The sequence below is a fragment of the Trachemys scripta genome, chromosome 4 (assembly GCF_013100865.1).
Source record: "Trachemys scripta elegans isolate TJP31775 chromosome 4, CAS_Tse_1.0, whole genome shotgun sequence".
In the NCBI taxonomy this organism is placed as follows: Eukaryota; Metazoa; Chordata; order Testudines; family Emydidae; genus Trachemys; species Trachemys scripta.
The window spans coordinates 124,573,473-124,593,772 of record NC_048301.1 but is presented as its reverse complement, the minus strand read 5'-3'; the positions used below and the strand labels follow the sequence as shown (position 1 = coordinate 124,593,772).

The window sequence follows — 20,300 nt, the reverse complement described above, 5'->3', positions numbered from 1 at the left end:
CAAATATACTGATCCACTGTAACTTGCTGTAGAAAAAGTAGGATAAAATTGAGTAAGCAATGCTTCCCAGTGATTTTTAGGACTGGAATTGCTATTTTCAACAGCCATTGCTTTTTTTTTTTTTTTAGTTTTATTTGTTTAAAAGGAAGACAGTGATTACATTGGCAAATTCTCTCTAGAAACAAAGTGTGGAACAAAAGAATAATAAAGGCACCTCAACTTTTCCTCATTTATGTAGGACAGTCTTATAACATGCATCCAGACATCTTCCAATCACACAAGCTGAAAATTGTTCCACTTTACTGCAGTTCTGGAACCATATGGGAACCAATCCTGTCTGCGTTCTGTGCACATCCAAAATTGCTGCTGACTGACCCGCCCTGGGAGTGAGTTACCAGTGACCCAGGGCTGGGACAGCAAGAGGGTGCAGGTTGTGGGGGGGAGAGCCCAGGGCTGGGGCAGCAAGGGGGGGGGGAAGCCCAGGGCTGGGGTGGGGGCAGCCAAAATGTTTTTTGCTTGGGGCGGCAAAAAACCTAGAGCTGGCTCTGGCTGGATCAAGTCCTGATCAAGCAGCATAAACCCTTCCACCTCAAGCCTCACAGATTCAGGGGGTCAGCTGGCTGGGCGGAGGCAAATGACATTGATTCCTCTGGACACATCTCAGCTGATTTTCAGCTTGCACTGAAATTGAAGAAGGTGAGGCAAGGAGAATTTCAAACCCCGCTCCGTTCTCTCCCCCTGAAAATCCTGATCAGCACTGTAGCAACCTGGAGCCCCTGGGCTGCACACAGTTTTCCATTCCAATGGCTGCAGGGAGTGACAATCCCTCGCTCCTGGGCCTGGATCCTACAGAGGCAAATGACACTAGTGCATTGTGGCCCCAGTGAAATGAGTTTGGCAGGTCTCAATTTAAGGTGTGTCTATGCTACAATCATGGGGTGCGCCTGCAGCTCTCGTAGATTTACCCGAGCTAGATTTGATCTAGTTTGGGTCCCGGAGCAGTGAACCTGCAGCAGCGTGGGCTTTGGCGCGGGCTAGCCACCTGAGTCATTTTCCACAGTTGCAGGCAGGATTGTACAGACCATGCTGCTGTGGCTTCTGTGCTCTGTTACCCAAGCTAGCTTGTAGACATAACCTTAGTGCCTAGTGGACATTTCTCCACATCACAGACCAGTGCACAGTTCAATGTGATTGGCAGCTCTGGAGATCTAAGAGCTGCAATAGTGGAGGCTGGGGTTGGCACTGAGGTGCATTGGCAGAGCTTGTAGGGGGGAGCTCAGGGCTGGAAGAGCAGGGTGCAGATCGGTACTGAGGGGCAATCAGCAGAGCTGGGTGTGTGGGAAGCTGACCCACCCAGCTCCCAGGCCTAGGTCCATTCCCAGACACTCCCTTTCACGATTACTACAGAGCTTGCCCAAAACAAACAAAGGCAAAGGAAAGCGAAAGCGTTGCCTGCGTAGGAGAAGGTGGGAACGACCCACCCTGGCAATGAACCTGACAAGCTCCGGAGCAGGCGGGCCAGGCACTGCCCTCCCAGAGCACAATGCCAGGAAGGGCTGGGTGCCTCCTGCCAGTTCCCAGCACTGCGCCCTGTTCCTCTAGGAAGTGTCACGTTTCAAGCCAACAGCTGCAGCGTGTGTGGGGCGACCACGTGGCCTGGATCAGCTGGCAAAGGAACAGGGACAGCAAGGCCCCTTATTCCCACTCGACCGAAACTGGAACATACCTGGCTGGCAGCATTCCGGCCAGCGGGAGTGGGCTCAAACACCTCCCCTCCAGCCTTCCACCTGTTCTCTGCCGAGCCTCTCTCTCCTCTGCCAGAGGGGCAGCTCCCGGTGCCACCTGGAGTCGGGACTCCGGGGGTCTTTTGCAGGGGATGGGGTGGGAAGTGCTGCCTGTGGGTTTGGGACCCAGATCCGCAGCCCCAGCTGGGAGTGACGAAGATAGAGGATTGAGCTTGCCCCCTTCTGGCTTTTTATTGCTCTTCTGGACCCAGTGGCTCTGGGAGGCTCATCCCTACACCAAGGCCCAACCCACCCCACAGCTGGGGAACGGGGTGCAGGTAGAACTTAACTCCCCACGCTCCTACTTCTCTCTCCCAAGACAATTGTCTCAGTCTCCTCCTCCTAGTACCAATATCAAGTTCTGCTGCCTTTCCCCCTCTAATGTCTCCAAACCCCACCCTGCTCCATCTGCTCCCAGCTCACTAGTCTCTCGCTTGCCTCCCCCGCCCACCTCTCACGGGCCTTGTTTAGACCAGAAGCTCCGTGAGCGTCCCTCTGTTGGCAGAGCACCCGGCACTTTTGCCACACCAGATACAGGGATAGTAATAAGGATCATTCCTAAGAAGAAGAAGAATGCTGAAGCAGATGCTGTGTCCAGCAAGCGAGCAGCTGGCAGAGAGTTTGTTGTAGGCGCCAGCAGGGGGCACTCTGCCCCAGCAGCAGAGTGTGTGGCTATAGGGCAGATATCACACCTGGTGACCGGGATGTGCCTGTGTTCTGGATTTGGCCTTAGGGGGTGGGGCTATTATAGAGGGCACACAAAGGCAGGGGCAGGAGCCAGGGATACATGCCTACATGAGACTGTGGGGAGGGAGCGAGGATGCAGAATGGCCCCTGAGCTTGGGGAAGAGCCAGCTCCCCAAAACCACAGGGGTTGCGGGGGGGGGGGGGGGGGGGGGGGTGGGATGGGGTGTATGTATGTGTGTGTGGGGGGGTGCCAGGGCTCTGTGGTGCTTAGAAATGGAGAACTGGAGGAGAAGGAGGGTGAGGTGGGCCAGGTGCCATATGAGACAGGGGCTGTAATGAACCTTACATTGGGAGTGGACCTCCCCACACATGCAGGGCACCTGGCAGGAGGCACAGATGCCCTGTGGAGCCATGTGTGGGGATGAATGAGCGAGAGGGGGAATGTCGCTTGCTGGTTCTTCCCAGCCGGCTCCAAGAGACTGGGCCCTACCAGGTCCCCTGGGACCTTTCCATTTCCCACTGTCTATTAGAGAAGAGGGACAGATACTGCCCGCTGGTCGGCATCATGCCCTAGGAGTGAGCTCAGCCTGCAGTGAGCTGCCCTGCATATGGCCAGCGACACCTGATCCTTCCTGTTTATAGGCATGTCTGTGATGCCGAGGCGTAGGCGGGGCTAACCAGCTGCCCGGGGGGGGGGGGGGGGGAAGCGGGGGTGAGCAGAGATGGCTGGAGACACCTTCCTTGTACACACATCTGGAGAAGGCAGTTTCTTCCCTCTCAGCCATCTGCCAGAGCGCGAGGCCGGGGAGCTCAGGGGAAGGACAGATGAACAGCCTGAAAACAGCTGCCTTCAGACAGGGAGCATGGAGGGCAGAAGCATCAAACCTGATCCCTGACCCCCAGCCCTCGCCATTCCCTAGGGAGCTTCCCAGCGCCTTGTGTGGTTCTCAGCGCCAGCACTGACATTATTGGGGCCCCAGCCTGCCAGAGATGAGGGTCAGGCCCTCGCATGGCTCTGCTCTGGTCCTGCTGCTGACAGACAGCACATGTGTGCAGGGTGGGGATGCGGGGAGAGCGTGAGATTGGGCTGGCCTGAGAGTCACAAACCTGCCTGGCCACAGACCCTGATCCAAAGGTGATTAAGGCAGAGGGAGTTTTTCTGTTACCTTCAACTTTGGATCAGGGCCCAAGAGACCCCTCCTCCCACAGACAGACTTCGGAGGACAAAACCCAATGGAGATCCATCCACGCCAGCCAGCCCCCCAGTCATGGCTATCCACGTGTGACTGCTACTTTGTGCAGTGCCCATTGGCGAGCTACAGTCCAGGGCAGGAGAGCTGGAGACAGCATCTCGGCCGAGGTCTCGCCTCCCCGCATGTTGTCCCTGTGGTGTGTGAGTCCCCCCACGCGGGCACAGCCTCTCACCAGTACAGCGATTCCTTCTGCATCACCTCCTTCAGCTTGCGCTGGTCCTCCTCGCCCAAGCTGCGGAACTCGTACTTGGGGCTGAACTCGGCAGCCGGGGGGCTCGTGAACGTCACGTTGAAGGCAGAGGCTGGGAAATCAATCTGCACGGCGGGAGGAAGAGCGGGTCAGAGGTCACCCAGCAGGCTCTGTTAACATGCTACTGCCCTCCTCATGGGCACGTGGGGCACTCGGGATGCTCTTGCCTCATATTACTGATCCCAAGGCACATGGTGTTCTCAGGATACCTGCATCCCCCAACCCATGTTACTGCTCCCCCAAGGCAGGTGGGATTCTGGGAATGCCGACACCCCCTCGCTCTGTGCTTCTGCCCTGAGGCAGGTGGGGTGCCCAGGCTTCCTGCAGCCCCACGTGCTGTGCAATTGCTGTGTATTCACGCAACTGGCCATTGCAACGCTCATTACTAAGGCTGTGAAACGCGACACACACGGGGCCCTCCCAGAGGGGAACGTGAAGCCGACAGGGGCGGGATTGCCCCGGTGTCCGCCTCACGGCCAGGCCCTACCGATCCCGTGAGCCATGAACTGGGAAGTGCTGGGAAACTTCCAGGCCAGGTGCACTAAGGACCATTAGGAATAAGGACTTGTGAGAAAAGAGACTCAGCTCACCCCGCTCTGCGCAGTGTCCCAGTCTGGAACCCAGCGGACTCAGCCCCTGCCCCTCCCAGCATTCCCTTCTATGGAGCCAACAGAGCAACTGCTTCCTCTCCCCCTCAGCCGCCTGCATGTTCTGGATGCCACAGGCGGGTGAGGGGCACCCAAGGACGCACAGCAGGCTGCCCCCTCTGATTGGCGTGACCAGATACGGAGTCCCAGCTGCATGGCTAGTGACCGGCTGGTGCAATGAGATGAAGGGCCAGTCCTCTCACCCCTCTGCTATGCTAAGACCTTGCCCTGAATTTGAGGGGTGCATATACCCCAGAATATGATCCAGTTCATTGCAACCATATTATGTGCATTCAGCCACCCTGAAGTAATGAAACAGAACACCACATAGTTAAGGGTTAATTTGGAGACAAGCTTTCAGATGCAAGGTCATATCTCGCTGGCAGTTTCTGCTAATCAGAATGGGAGGAGAGGACAGAGAAGTACTAAAAACCTTGGTGGTTAGAAAACCTTGATTCTAGATGCCTCTGATATGAAAAGTTTATTGAAAGTTAGAAAAGTGATGACACAGTAGGAGTCATTATGACCTATGTGTTTTGTAGAAGTTAGTTATACAAGATTTGCTAACAGAGTGTATTTGGGAGCAGTCCTCTCAAGCCATCTTGAGAGACATTTTCCCTGACATCCTTTATCCCCAGTGGGTGAGCAACTGGCCACTGCGAACCTGCTGTTAATTACTCAAGACCGTTCCAGATGTTAGGTAAATATCTGGGATGTTCTAAGCCTATTGCTCATGTTTGTGTGTGCTTAATCTAATAAACTGCAGTTTTAGAGAGCACGCTGACTTGCAGGAAACTTATCAAAGGGAAGTGCTGTGTTCCTGTTGATTTATTCCTTACACCGCCTGGATTGAAATAGTTAAGTTGCCCCTGTTGGGAGTTCTGAAAACCCCAGGTAACACTGCCATTACCTGCTGGGCACGGTCAGGGTAAGGGGTGGCTCCTGCTGGGGGAACCTCTCTTTCCTGGCCTGGGAGAGTCCCACTTTCACTCCCCTCTAGCACTGAATGCTGGTTCACCCCAAGACCAAGCTGGGACAAACTGGGCAAGTTTCCATTCTGATCCTTCCTTGGGGAGGAAGAGATCAAGCTTCCCCAGCCCTGGAAAGCCGCAGTCTCGCCCTGCCATTCCTCCTGCCTGCAAGAGGAGCAGACGGGGCAGAGCAGGAACGTGCTACAGCCAAGGTAGACACCTCCAGTGACAGGTCATGCTGGACCCTCTACCCACCCACCCAGGCTGATTTTCAGTTGACACTGTGATGGATTTGTCAGTGACTTTGGGGAAGCCCCAGTCGCTTGGACACGCATCAAAGGGATCAGTGCACGGAAATGGTAGCAGCGGAGCTGGAGCAAGAGAGAGACGAAAGACTGAGTGGTAAGGACAGACAGAGCAGAGAGAAGGCAGGACTGAGTGCTATTGGCACTGCAATCCTCCCCCTTTAAGGCCAGCCCCAGCAACCCACAGATTCTCAATCCATCCCAGCTGGAATATTGGTCTTCCAAAACTGCCTCTTTCCCACTCTGCTCCGCTCCACTGCCAGCTCCTTGTGTGCAGGGCTGGTTTTGCCGCTGAGAACTCAGCCGAATCCTTGCCAGCACTCGCGGGAAAGAGAGAAAGGGAAATAGAGAGGCACAGTCAAGGGAATGCAGATGCGAGCTGGAGGGGGGCAGAGGAAAGGGAACAGCCCAGGGGAAAATACAGAACATCTATGGACCTGCCAAGAGTCTGTTTTGTTTTTTGTTTTTTTTTATGGATGATCAGCTAGTAGGTTGGCAGCTCCTATCACAGGTGACACCATTATGTTTTGTATCTGATTATTGACTTGGGAAAAGCCCACAGTAAAGCATCCACTTCCCAGCCCACCCTGTGATTGGGACGCCACCTCCATGTCCCTGACCAGGTCTTTGGATTGAGCAAAGAAGAGACCGGCCCACACAGCATCCACCCCAGGTTTCACACCAAGCCCAGCGCATGTCAGGACAGGAGTTTTCAAGAGTGGCCAGTGATAGGAGATGTCCCTTGGTTTGCAGAGGAGAGGGCTGAGCCCTCCCAGCTCTACCTGATTTCAATGCCCAGCTGCCTCCGAGAACCAGGCTCAGGGCAGTTCCCGCTGAGTCTCCCAAAACGGAGGGATCCAAAACCCAGAGTCCCATTTGGAAGATTTCTGGCCCAGAGAGTCAGGCACTCACCTGCAGGATAACACTGTCGGGCTGGTTGAAGTTGGGGGCACTCGACCTGGCACTGGAGTTGTCCTGAGTTGCTGGCCACAAGCCCAGGAGCTTCCGCCCACAGGTCAAGACCCTGGGGAAAGGAAGGAGATAGGGTGTTATGTCCTTCCCTAGCAGAGAAAAGTAGAGCACGATCCAATGGCTGGAAGTTGAATCTAGACAATGCAGATGGGAAATAAGGTGTAAATTTTAAACAATTTACCAAGGGTTGGGGTGGATTCTCCATCATCGGCAATTTTAAAATCGACATTGGCTGTTCTTCTGAATGACTTCCTCTAGGAATTATTGTGAGGCAGGTCTCTGGCCTGGGTTACACAGGAGGTCAGACTAGATGATCACAATGGTCCCTTCTAACCTATGCATCTATGAATCTAGAGCCTGGGGCATTAGGACCTGCTTTGTTGAGGCTGAGAACAAGGAGAGGACTCAGGGGACGGTGGTTTCCTGAGTACAGGTGACTTCATTGCAGAGCCTCTCCAGGATGAGAGCAGCCCATAGTGGGTTGGGTTTGACAGCTGATGCCATGCTCAGCAACAAGCCCGACACAAGGGCCAACTCAGTGACCTTGGTGACGGGCAGGTGGAGCACTGGCACCAGGAGAGCCCCTGGGTTTGGTATCCCAGCTGAGTCAGTGCATACGGTAACCACCCTCCAACATGTCCTTTGTGCCCAAGGGATGGGGACAGGGAAGGTGCACATACTGCCTGAAGTTGAAGAGTGGGGTGGTGACCCAGCCCAGGGCCTCGGGGACCCGCCGCTGCTTGTTGGTCTCAGAGGAGCTCCCCGGAGGCGGGATGGGCACGGCGTAGAGCGTGGCGCTCAGCAGCGTCTCCCGCGGTAGCCGGTTCACTTGGATCGGGAAGCAGATCCTAGAAGAAATCACCCGGGGATCTGCGAGTCAGAGCCTTGGCTTCACAGCCAGGGGATCCCTCTTCTCATAGTCAAGGGGCTCACTGTGCGTTCTATCAGCATACTGCCCCTGGAAGTGCAACCCAGCCTGGGGGCGCTAAGTGTTGTAGGGTACATCTACGCAGCAGCTGGGAGGGTGCAGGCAGGCAGACGCCCTAGCTCCACTCAAGCGAACGTGCTAAAAATCCCCAGTGGGTCCGCGGTGGCATGGGCAACAGCTCAGGCTAGCCAGCCGAGTACAAACCCACCCGGCCCCCTGGGTACGTACTTGAGTGCGCAAGCTCGAGCAGAGCGAGTGCATCTGTCTGCCCAGGCTGGGAAGCACCCCCCAGCTGCTGTGCAGACGTACCCTCAGCAACACCAGGCCCTTCGGAGAGGGAGCTGCCTTTCCCCAGTCTGGACAAAACAGTGAACCGCTACAGATTCTAGGGCCCAACCCTGAGACTGCAGAGTAGTCACTGAAATTCAGGGGAGTTCGGGCATCAGCGCCTCTTGGTACTGAACCCAGGGGCTGGTGAGGGAATTTCCAGCCCCCACTCAGAACCAGAGACCCCAGCTCCAACCTAGTGGTTTCTAGGTGTATCTACAAAAAGAACAGGAGTACTTGTGGCACTACTTAGAGACTAACAAATTTATTTGAGCAAAAGCTTTCGTGGGCTACAGCCCACTTCTAGGTGCTTATACGCTGCTCCTCTTCCCCCATTACTGTCATGTCTGAGCACCTCACACCTATGCACTGGTCAGACCCCCAGCTGGTTGAAGTCACTGCAGCGCCATTGACTTTAACGGGGCTGTGCCAGTTCACACCAGCTGATGATGGCCCGATGTACCGATCCTCCCAACACGCCTGGGATCTCCACTGTGCAGACAGGGAAACTGAGGCACAGAGTGGGGCCGAGACCTGCCCAAGGTCATACAGGAGATCCCGACTCCTGATCCTATGCTAGCCCAACAGAGGTTGTCCTCAGGAACAGGACCTGTCGGTGGAAGAAGTGGGTTCTCAAAGAGCTTTGCAGTAACATGGAGACAAGGCAGGGTAGAAGGCAGATCTGTCTGAAGAGAGCGCGGCTGCTCTCCCACCGTTCACTGGGACTCTGGGGATCAGACACATTCCTGCCTGATCAGCATTGCACTACATGAGGAAGGGCAACACCGAGAGCTGCCTTGAAAGCTAGAGCCTCGGTTTTCCTGTCTGCACAGTGGCGATCCCAGGGAGAATCGGTACATCTGCCAGGGGAGAGACCCACGCCGACCCTTTACCTAGGAGAAGGGGTGGGTCTAGGAGCATTAAATCCGCTCCCTGCAAGGCTCCCAGCTGCAGGGGGGAGTGTTGGGAGGGAGATGGCCATGGATCCTATGGAGAAAGCAGCTGGGGGGCCATGGTCCCTACTACCTCTTTGGTCTATAGAGGGAAGAAGGGGCTGGGTTCCCCCTCTAGAGGAGATCCTTTAGATCCTGCAGGGGTGGGGAAGAGAGTAGAGGAGCTTGGTTGATCTTCTATAGGGGAACCCTCACAGGCCCTACCAGAAAGGGTTGATCACTATAGGATACCCCATAGGCATCAATGGAGGGAGCAGATGTATTCTATAGGGAAGCTCTGCCAGCCCACCTGTCTAGTCAGATTACATGCTAGTGGATTTCACCTGGTCCTGAGACATCAGCTCTGGGGATTTTTCCTCACACTGGGGTTCAGAGGATCTCATTTGACCTCTCCCCAACCCCTCCCCTTCTTACCTCCCCTTTCCTGCTCCCACGCCAAGGTCTGGTGGGGCCACCACCTGCAGGACTGGACACATCTCCCTTTGGAGCCAGTGCTGCTCCCAAACATCCCAGCAAGGGGGATCAGGGTGGGGGGAGAGGAGACACAGACACACACAAACCTCCATGCAGTCACCTTAAAGGAAGGTGGCCCCCAGAGGTCCTGGAGCCAATCCTGCAGGGCTAGCAGAGCCCAGGGGTGTGCCAGACCAAAGCAGTTTCATAGCTACCGAGAGGGCAATGTTGGCTGAAGCAGTTGATTCCCATAGCTGAGGTCCCTCGTGCAGCCAGCAAAGGGGACCCAGGGAGGCGGCTCAGAGCCCAGCCCATGAAACCTGGGCTTTAACCCCTCTGAACATGCAACTTTCAGGGGGCAAAGATCCACACAAAGGGAGTCATCTAACAACCCCGCTCCATGCCGGCACAGCTGTGTCTCTCTCCCTGGGTCCTTCTCCAGGGATAGGCTCCTTCTAAAATTATCCCTTTCCCCTCCCCTTTGCGGGCTTAGTACACATGCCCTCTCAGCTGCTAGGGCTATTTTTAGACCAGATCCCCTTTCCCTGGAGCAACTGGAGCCCCCAGAACAAACAGCCCCTGGACACAGGGTTAAAGGAGAAGACCCACCAGCAAGAGATGAAACAGGGAGCGCTTGGTTCTACCAGGGGATCCGACACCTTCAGAAGTTATTTCATCAGGACCTCAGATGCTCCTGCTGGCTTTATCATAAAGCTCTACATACTACCTCTCCTTAGTCCCTGTAGGACTCCTCTGCTGAATCACACTGGGTGCCAGTGCAAAACCCCAGCACTGCGTTAGGGTCAGGCTTAGTCATGCTGGCAGGTGGGGCCAATTAGCTCCAACCAAGCTATAAATTGGGGCCGGGCTTCTCTCTGGGAGCTAGAGGGAGACAAGGACCTGGTAGAGGAGTCCCTGGGCTTTAGGAGGACGCTGAAGCCCATGCTGTGCTAGAGTTACCAGTAGAGAACACCCCAGGGAGGGTGGAGGGATGGTGTAGATCCCAAGGGCCAAATTTTTCCAAAAATCTTACCAGATGATCTGGCCACAAGGGTCCCAATGGGAGCTGCTGGGTGTTGAGCCCTAGGACGTTCAGCCCTGAGCTCTTTGGCAAAGCTGCACTCAAGCTGGGGTCTGTGCACTCTGCTGAGGGTGGGGTTGGCACTTGCCCCTGTTGTTCCAGAACTGCATTAACCCCACAGCAAGGAAATGGGCTGACTGTTGTCAGCCAGCAATGATTCCAGAAGAGCCCCAGGGGTGATGACTGTAGTGTAGAGATGGTGCTTGTCTATGGGGGGAAATGTACCGGTGGAAGTATGGTGGTATAATTATACTGCTGTGACTATACCGGTGTAGCTCCTGGTGAGGACACTTATTCTGGACTATACAGTACAACTATAGCAGTAGAATTATACTGATATTGTTTTGCTGGTAACTTTCCCCCTATAGACAAGCCCATGGGAGGAAATCTCTTCCCCTGGGCTTCTGGTTTGCCAGACCTGACCAGGGGTGCAGTTTGGGTCCAGGGCCCATTTCCTCAGAAGCCCCTGAGCTCCTGGGGCAACAAGTGGTTGGGATATGACTTGGGTTTGACCCACCCAATGGCTTTCTCCTGGGGTACTCATTACAAAGCTGCTGGTGCTCTATTACACTGGCAGCACGTCCCTCCAACAGAGGGATACCTGGAGTTTAAGCCCCTGGGCTGTTCATGTTTCCTGCTGTGAGGACACCTGAAATGCAATCGCTCCCTGGCAAGGGGCGTTACAAGGGAACTCTGTGAATCCAGTTCTCGTTCCCCTGGTGGGGCACTGAGCAAGAATGGAGGTAGGACAGAAGGGTGCAGCTGGTTCTCCCTAGCTTCCCCATCTCATTCCACGGGTCAGCTCTGCCTCTGCCATAGTTGCCTAGACATCTGCATTCGGTCCTTGTCAGACTGCGTCCAGCCCCCCTTCAACAGGACACCCGGCCTGTTGGGTGTCCATCTTCTCCCCTCCCCACCCGAGGCCAAGGGATGCAGGTCAGAGCTAAGCAGGGAGCTGCCTTACTGCTGGTCCCAGATGATGAGGTGGAAGAGGTACTTGTACACATGAGCCTTTCTGGTCTGCAGGGGGCTGCAGAGTTCCTTGCCTCCATGGGTGAGGGAGCAGGAGAGGTAAAAGTCTTCGTAACTGCAACAGGAGAAAATAAAATGGAGAGGTAAAGACATGCCTGCAATGTATAGCAAAGGAACAAAGGGGCCTCATCTCCGCTTTCTCCAGTCACTGTGGGTGTGTCTATATGGACGACTGGTGCACTGTAAGCTGGGTGTGAATCTACAGCGCACTAGCCTGCCATGCACTAACAGGCCATGTGGACTCTGCTACCGCACACTAAAAGTTCCATAGTGCACACTGGCCTACTCCCATATCCGTCTCCCTCTCCTCCAATTCCTCATCTCTTCCTTCCTTCTCTCCTCCCTGCCCCTTTCCCTCCTCTCATCTCATAGCGGCACACAAAGCAGGAGCAGTGTGCAGGGGAAATGGCTTGGTTTATTCCAAATCTAGCAGGTGACAGGTAAACCAAAGCCTTTCAAATGAACCTGACATCTTCTAGGGGCCCCAACGGGATTGGACAAGCCCTGGACTGAGCTCAGACGAAGATGCAGAGATCTGGATAAGTCTCCCTCCCTCCCAGACTCGATTCCCCACTGCCTTGCACCTCGGGTCTGTAAAATGCTACCAGGTCAGACTTTCTCCACTCACTTACATTGCTGTAGGGATTGGTGCTTGCTTGGCATAGGGGTAAGTGACACCACCAGCTATGCGGCAAAGGGAGAAACAGACCTTGGATCCTTAGCCCAGCTCTGGGGCCAAATTTTCAGCTGGTGCAAAGCTCCATGGAAATCAGTGGCCCCAGAATCTGGCCTGTGGGTCCATGAAACTGGGCTCAGAGATCTGGGGAGGACAGCTTTCCTCACCAAATTTCTGGAGCTTACACAGAAGGGTCAGCAATGCTGCCCGGGGTGGGGGTCCTCTGCTGTGGTCTGCGGTTGGAGTCCAGAGAACCGGGCACCTCCATGATAATGCAAGACACTGGGGGCTTGAGGGGACACTGAACAAATGTTTCTCAGGTTTGGGTGGCCAGCAAGGCTGGAATTTCAGGCCAAGGTCTGTGGTAATCTTACTATAACCCAAACTGGTTCATCTGCCCTGAGATCAGACGCACGACTCTCTCTAGAGGGGGCAGCTGACTCTGAGCGCAAACTCCCTGTCTCCTCTTAGCCCATTCCCCTCCCCAGAACATTTCAGCTCAGGGTGGGGGATTTTATCCTCCTTTCTCCACTACCTCTCCAGATCAGCCATGGGATCTTTCTCCCAGGCTGTTACCCCTTTGGGAAAGAGGGGGGAAGCTACCGAGAGAAGGCCCAACTCCTTCCAGACAGTCAGATCGACATATGCCACAGAATGCCATCACATGGGGGTCTCCCAGAAGGATGCAGCCATGTGACAGGTGCCGAGCGTGGCGGGGTAACAAAGGTCAGAGGATGCCTGGATTTCCCAGGCTACTTCCTTTGTTCGGAGTCAATCACCAACTGGAATACATTAAGGATGGGACAAAGGCGAGGGGTCCCTGGAGGGGCGGCTGCTACTACCACTGCCGCCTCCTACCCCCTTTGCGGGCTCGTGTTGCTGGAGCTGCAGAGCTCTGTAAGGCGGCCAGCCGTAGCCAGGAGCGTGGTTTACCAATGGGCATCCTCCCTGCGATGGGTGAAACATAGGCATCCAACCCAGGCAGCTAACAAAGGAGCATCCCCTCCACCCCACCCCAGCCCCCTGACATACGCACACAACCCTCCCCCCTCACCACACACGTCTCATTGTCCCCTTATCCACCCAGGATAAAAAGCCCAGACAGCCACTGGCCGCCAGGGCACAAGCCCTCGCTGAGAACGGGCCCATCTGTCACAGTCTCTAGGACTGCAGCAGGCATGAGCCAGGGGGAGCCTGCTGCGATGAGCTCTCCCAGAACATTCCTGCGCAAACGGGGCTGGGCTGGGCTACGGAGAGCGCTGCAGAGCTCAACTGCACCAGGCCCCCTCACTGGCGCCACTAGCTCTCCGCAGCCTCTTGCAAGCCCCTCTGACTCCTCTCCCTGCAGCAAGACGAAGGCTCAGCTCCCCTCCCTCCCTGCCAGGGCTTCCTCTAACACCCACCAGCATAGCACCAAGGGGCTGAATTTCCGGGGGCTCCGGCATCCCGAGCTTTGACCCTGCCTAGGCCCATATTCCTGGCGTATTCTGTATTATCATTACGGGGCCTGCAGTTAAGAGCGAGGAAGGTCTCTGTTTGCTTCTAGATTATGGCAGGGATGAGACAACCATTCAGTGAACTAACTAACCCTTGCTGCAGCCTTTCCAAGTAGGAATGAACCCCTCAGCCAGCTCCAGTTCTGTCTCTGACCTGTCTATCCCCAGGAGCCCGCTGGCTCTGATACAACCCCCATCAGGGCACTCTCTGCAGCCTGGTAGAGCAGTGAGGGATGGATTATGAGCCTATATAGGCCTTTACCAGCTCTGAATTCGATGGTCCATTGCAATGCCAAGGCCCAAGACACCCACATGTACATTGTCCTCCTGTCTTCCCTGCAGAAATCCAGCTGGAGCTCTGGAAACATCTCACCACGCAGGGGTGAGAGTAACATGGAATGGAGAGGGTGGGGGTAGACATACATTATATGTTCATTGCAGCCAGGTATTCACGACTCAGTAATGCCTAAGCTGGGTGTGGGGTGTGGAACAGAGCAGATCAGTAGTGCTTCTGGTCCTAAGAGTGGCCTTTGCCAGAAGGTCCAGGGGAAGTTGTGCTAACCTCTGGCGTACCTAGTTGTCCCATACTCCACTGCAAAGGGAGATATCTCCCTGACCTCAGCTACCGACGCCCTGGAACATGAGGACCGAGTGTCCTCATAAAGGATGCTAAGAGACTGTGATGCCCCCCCAATTCATGCCTTGTCCCCTCCCAGCCCTGCTGCAGGCTCTTCCCAATGCTGCCTGTAGGATGCCAGCCTAGAGGATGCGAGAGGGCGACGTGGACCGGGGCAATCAGCCCAGATGCTCTTTGTCAGACTAAGGCAGGGCAGAGAGCCTTAGAATGAGGGCGGGATTCCAGACACTTAACATGCCTTTGAACTGTGCAGCTGCAGCCATGGCCCAAGGCTTCTGGCCTCCGGGGAGAGACCACACTGGCTAGGGGGCCGCAGACCAGACGGAGTGAAGGGGTATCCTGAGATGTAACTCCAGACAAGGAGCCAGGCACATGGGTAGGGATCTCCCCCAATCAACCTTCACTGCCCAGCAGGGACACGCGGCTAAGCCCTCGTACCTCGCTGCCCAGGTGATAGGGATGCGGTGCGTGGCGTAGACAGTGAAGGAGAGGGGACAGGTGAGGAGACAGGCCTCCTGGCTCAGATGGTGCTTCCTGTTTCCATGCACCGCCGTCTGGAAGTCTGCGTTGAAGGTGTTGCAGTAAAGCTCTACCAGATCCAAGATGGCGGCTGTCAAGGTCTCCACGACCTTCTCTGTAAGGGAGCGCAGATGAGGCATGAAACAGGGATGTTCTGGAATGATGCCCCCCCATCTCCCCTCCCTTCCCCTCCCCTCACGCTGGACCTTGGTGGGGAGGTCTCCGGTACTGCCAGCCCATGGTGGAAGCTCCGGTTGCCTCTATCCTGCTACAGATGGCCATGCCCTACCCATGCCCTGCATAGTGACCTGCCTAGGGGCTCAAGGACATTGTGGGACGTTTTTTGGGGGCTGATTAAATTATTTCAAGCTGACGTGACTCTGCATGTGGATCTTTTTCAGAGGGAACAAGTCGGGGGCAAAACCCCCCTGAAAACCAAACATTTCAGGTTTTTTGTTGGAAATGGAGAAAAAATGATAAATCCTCTCCCCAAAAAGGCCATTCCCCCCTCCCCCCCAACAAAAAGTTTTTTTTTTAAGTTTATCCCACTCTAAATAGGGGGGAGGCGACTGAAGATCAAAAGCACCAAGAATTCTGCAACAGAATGAGCGGAGAAGAGAAATTACCCCGATTTTCCCTCACGGCCAGAACATTTGGATCCTGTCAAGGAAAAAGAAACCAGAAGAGCAATGTTAAGGTTATTCCAGTGCCCTCAGACGCAGCTGTAAGCAATTGTCCAAGCCAGCTACTTTATGTAACAGCCTCCCAGAGCCGTTCCATTCCCGCCACTCAAGCAGCAGCAAACAAGGAAATACAGCGAAGGCAGTTGCAGTTTCAGCTGTTCAGGAATTTTACATGTGGTATGTTGGCGAGGGGGGGGAGGGGGTAAAAAAACAGATGAAAAGGGGCCAGATTCCCTTTATTTGCACCCACTATCCTACCTAAATGTGCCTAGAAGCCCTCTCCAGTCTGGGAAGCTGGGTTCTCACATATGGGCTCTTCACTGTGAGATTAACCAGCTCTTGAAATGAGACCGGATCTCTGCCTAGGAGATACAGTCCAGTTCAGGGGCGAGCTTCGAGGCTCAGTTTTGTAGCAGGGAAGAATGTCGCCTGCAGTGGAGGGATTCCACTAGGTGACATTCTCTGGCCTTGGGCTACACAAGAGGTCAAGGGGATCTTGATCACTAGCTTATGGTAGCCGATCAGAGCCTTGCTGGCTTTGAAATCTATGGGCCAGAACCAGTGTCCACTGAAGGATTCCCGCCACTGCCTTTGGATCAAGCCCTGTGAAGCCAGCCCACGGACGGACTGCTCCCCGCTGTACTGTCTGTTATGCTGGGCTTTGCCAGACTCAAGAGATGATGCTCCCACCCTTCCCCAGGGAGATTATTCCACAGCCTAGAAAGATCTCGCCAGCCAGAAGCCCCAGCGCGGCTCATACACACACCGTTAATGCCCAGCCTCAGTTTCCCTTTAATCTCACGCCTTTCCTCCAAGCTCAGCCCCCCCTGCTGAGGAGCTTCTGTGTCCTGGCCTCTTACCTTCTGGATTTTGGGCTGCATGCGAGAAGGGCAGGCTGGCAGCTGGTTCAGGGCTCCAGTGATTTCCTGGGACTCCACAGCAGCCAGGGCATTGCAAATGGCCATGACGGACTGGATCACCCGGTCGGCTTTCAGCTGGAAGTCTCCCTGGAAGAGAAAGCAGGGAGAGGCTCATGGTCTCAGACTCCACTGCGCAGTGCGGACACACAGCCAGATGGCTTGACCTTACCACCACTGCTGGGGTATGCTGACATGATAGCCAGCTTATGGACTGACAGCAGGGGCCATAAGGAGATCCACTGGAACTCTGGCCCAAGGACGCCTGCGTTTTAACCACCTCTGTCCCACCACAGCACATTCTATCTGACTCCACCGGTAGCATTCACAGTCCAGCCAGTCCCAGCTCTACCCATGCTCAGGCATCCTGGGAGAGACCTCTCTCTCTTGGGCCAGGTGAGCGCAAGCAGCCGTGCAGAGGTGGCAAGGGGGCTGAGCGCAGAAGGATTATGCTTGAGATAAAGCAGCAGCCCAGGAGGAGGAAGGGAGTGGATGGAAAGCCGAGGAGTTCCTGGTCTGGACCTGCCCAGAAGAGGTGGAGAGGAGGGTCCCATGGCATATGCACTGCCCATCTGCATCCCAGCTACCAAAAATAGAGTTGGGGTGGGGGGGAATGAGACCCTTTGTGATCTCTGCATTGTGCTGGACACTTGAGCTTTGCCCTGTCCTCCATATTTGTACCCCCTCCACCCTCGGGAGGTACATCTAGCCAGAAGGTGCCAGGAGAGAAAGAGGAGATTCTGTGGCACCTGAAGAAAGCCACATGCAAACAGACTGCAACAGGAGATGGCGGGGATAATGCCTTGTAGGTGCCCATCCCCACCTGCATTCTTGTGTCCCCGCCAACAAGACAGCCCAAAAGAAAAGACAGAGCCACTGCTGAGCAAGTTCCCAGCCCCGTATCTGTCTCCTCATGGTTCATCATACATCCTTGATTCTCTGCAGACCTGGCTGGGAGCAGGCCTGCTGCTGAGCAGGCAGGATCCTGGCACCTTTGACATGTGGGTTTGGCACTGGGAGAGCACAAAGAGGAAGCTTGCGGCTCTGCCCCACCTGGTCACATGCGAGAGACCCAGAGGCCATACCTCATCAGCTAAGTAAGGCTATGGCTCATTCCCCAGGTCCCAGTGTCACAGGGATGTGGGATTCTCAGCACTCTTTCATCTGTTTGGCTTGAGACTTGATACTCAGGACTGATTTTGGACTGGGTAGGGAGCGGATACCTACACTTATTGAAATGGAGGCGGCATGGTCTAACCCTGAGGTTCCCAAGCTGAGCATTATGGACACGCATGATGCTGCCAGTGCCACTCCTTCATATGGAACTCCAGCCAGGACACCTCAAACCATGGAGCTGGAGTTGCCCCTAGGGGCTGCTGCTGTCCATACTATGACAAATCCCTGGTCTAGTACACCAAGCTGGGAGCCAGGAGACCTGGGTTCCACCCATGGCCATGCAGTGTGACTCTGAGCGGGTCCCTTCACTGGTCTGTGCCTCGGTTTTCCCATCTGTAAAATGGGGATAATGGCCTCTACCCTTCTTTGCCAAGCACTCTGAGATCCACACATGAAAGAGGCATATAGAGCAAGTGCCTGGTCTTCTTATCAATTAAAGACTGTGTAAAAATTAATGACCAAGGATAAAGGGTCAGATTTTGTTTTGGATCATAGTAATTATACACATTCTATAGCTCCTTCCGTCTTGGGATCTCAAAGCACTTTACAATCATTAATGATTTAACCCTCACTGCCATCCCAGCAGGTGGGTAAGTTCTATCTTCATCTTACAGATGGGGAACCAAGGCACAGGGAGGTGAAACGACTTGCCTGAGGGGAGTCAGTGGCAAAACTATAAAAGAACCCAGGAGTCCTGACGCTCAGTTCTCTGCTCTAACCCCTAGGTGGGGCACCCTCTTCTAGACTTATTTCAGCCTCTTGTGTCTGCGAAGCTGGGCTGGAAAACTGGTGAGGACTGGCTTTGATGAGGGATCCCTGACTGGAATGAGGAAGTAGAGAGTCAACATAATGTGAAATAAGGCAGAGAAGGTTCAGGTTCAGGATCAGGTCAGCAATCCTTTTACAGGCGCGGCCATGTCTAGTGAAAACAAGACAGGCTTATTGGCCCTGAGGTTTAGCAGGAAAAACCTGCATGTGAGTGACGGGCAGACATGCACTGGGTCCCAGAGGACAGGACTGAAAATCAAGTAGGTAACTAATGCCCCCACCACCAGAACAGAAAGCCCCATGGGACCTTCATTACAGGAATCAGCGTTCCCTAGTGGTGAGAGCAAAGGCCTGGAAGTCAGGAGATCTGAGCTCTGGCCCCACTCCCTTGGGCCAGTCCCTTCCCGTCTCCGTACAACAGGGAGAACACTGACCCACATATGAAGGGTGCTCTGAGATCTGTAGATGACAGTTGCTATGGAGTGGCAAAGTATTGTTAGAAGCACTAAGACTGGCATTGTGGAGTCCAATCACACTCGCAACTCTGGTCTTCACACACAAATGGCACTGGATCCACTAACGGTGTGGTTTTAAACTGGTTTAGTTAAGCTGTGGCTACTGTGTGTGTGGATACTCTGAAACCAGATCTACACTACAAACTTTTCCTGGCATCACTATGTTGGTCCGGGGTGTGAGAATGTGGTCTGTGACTGACACAGCTGTGCAATTTTGTGGGTATAAGCTCTATCCACACTGGGGCCTGGTCTACACTTAAAATGTAGGTTGACATAACTACATGGGTCGGGGATGTGAAATATCCACATCCGTGCCTGATGGTGCTATGGTGACCTAACCCCTAACGTGGACACAGCTATGTGGATGGAAGAACGCTTGTGTCAACCTAGCTACCATTGTTCAGGGAGGTGGAGTTCCTACAGTGACGGAAAAACTCCTGTAGGCTGTGTCACAGAGTGGGATAATGGTGGCATAGCTATGGCACTGAAGTCCCTAGAGTGTAGACATGGCCTAGGAGCGCTTTGCCGGTATAGTATACTGATGTAGCTATACCAGCAAAGTCTTCCAAATGGACCTGAGCTTAGATCAGTTTAAGAGTGGTTTGTTTTGGTTTAGCTTAACTACAATAAACCCCCTTAAGCGGAAATGTGTGTCCACATAGCCGCGTGCACAGCTTCAATGAAATCAGATTAAAAACCCATTTAAATTAAGTAGGTGCAACTTTCTCATGTAGACGAGGCCCGGTTTACAAGTGCAACTAAACTGCTATAAACCAGGTGCAATCTAATAAGCATGTCCACACTGGGGTTTGCACTGGCTCTGCTAAAATTGTTTTTACAGCTGATTTAAGTTAAACTGGAGCAACTTCTGTGTGTAGACAAGCCCAGATATGCCCCTCACCCCCAACTGTTAAATTGCTGCGCTCTGTACTGGTGTGGGTCCAAGTACAGGGCCCATCCTGTCCCGGGCAAGCCACACTCACCTCGGCTGCTAGGAAGGTGTCAACCTCATTGTGGAAGGTGTCGAAGAGGAGACTCAGGGCTTGCCTGGATTGGAGGAGATAGGAGAGAACTCAGCTTAGAGAGAGGGAGCACGAGAGGTAGCCATGGAGGCGCCTCTGCACCAATTCTCACCGCACAGCCCATCCCTCTCACGCGAACGGCATTCAAGTGCAGCCCCAGGAAAGCAGTGCAAGTGCCTTGCTGCCTGGATCCATTTATGTTCCTCCACCCTCCTGCTCAGCACACCCCCATCCAAACCCCTCGGCAC

At 54.4% G+C, this 20,300-nt stretch overlaps 1 protein-coding gene across 4 annotated transcripts in view; it reads right to left on the bottom strand.

Annotated features, from left to right (window-relative positions):
• The window catches only part of PIK3C2B (phosphatidylinositol-4-phosphate 3-kinase catalytic subunit type 2 beta), a 95,328-nt gene that overhangs the window by 20,775 nt on the left and 54,253 nt on the right, over positions 1 to 20,300 (bottom strand). For all 4 annotated transcript variants that reach the window (XM_034767241.1, XM_034767242.1, XM_034767243.1 and 1 more), the window contains 8 exons: positions 20,014 to 20,077; positions 16,515 to 16,661; positions 15,598 to 15,631; positions 14,891 to 15,086; positions 11,576 to 11,698; positions 7,550 to 7,717; positions 6,810 to 6,921; positions 3,897 to 4,039 (listed from right to left, as the gene is read on the bottom strand). In XM_034767241.1, coding sequence (XP_034623132.1) covers positions 3,897 to 4,039; positions 6,810 to 6,921; positions 7,550 to 7,717; positions 11,576 to 11,698; positions 14,891 to 15,086; positions 15,598 to 15,631; positions 16,515 to 16,661; positions 20,014 to 20,077 — 987 coding nt within the window. The remainder of the gene's footprint in view (positions 1 to 3,896; positions 4,040 to 6,809; positions 6,922 to 7,549; positions 7,718 to 11,575; positions 11,699 to 14,890; positions 15,087 to 15,597; positions 15,632 to 16,514; positions 16,662 to 20,013; positions 20,078 to 20,300) is intronic.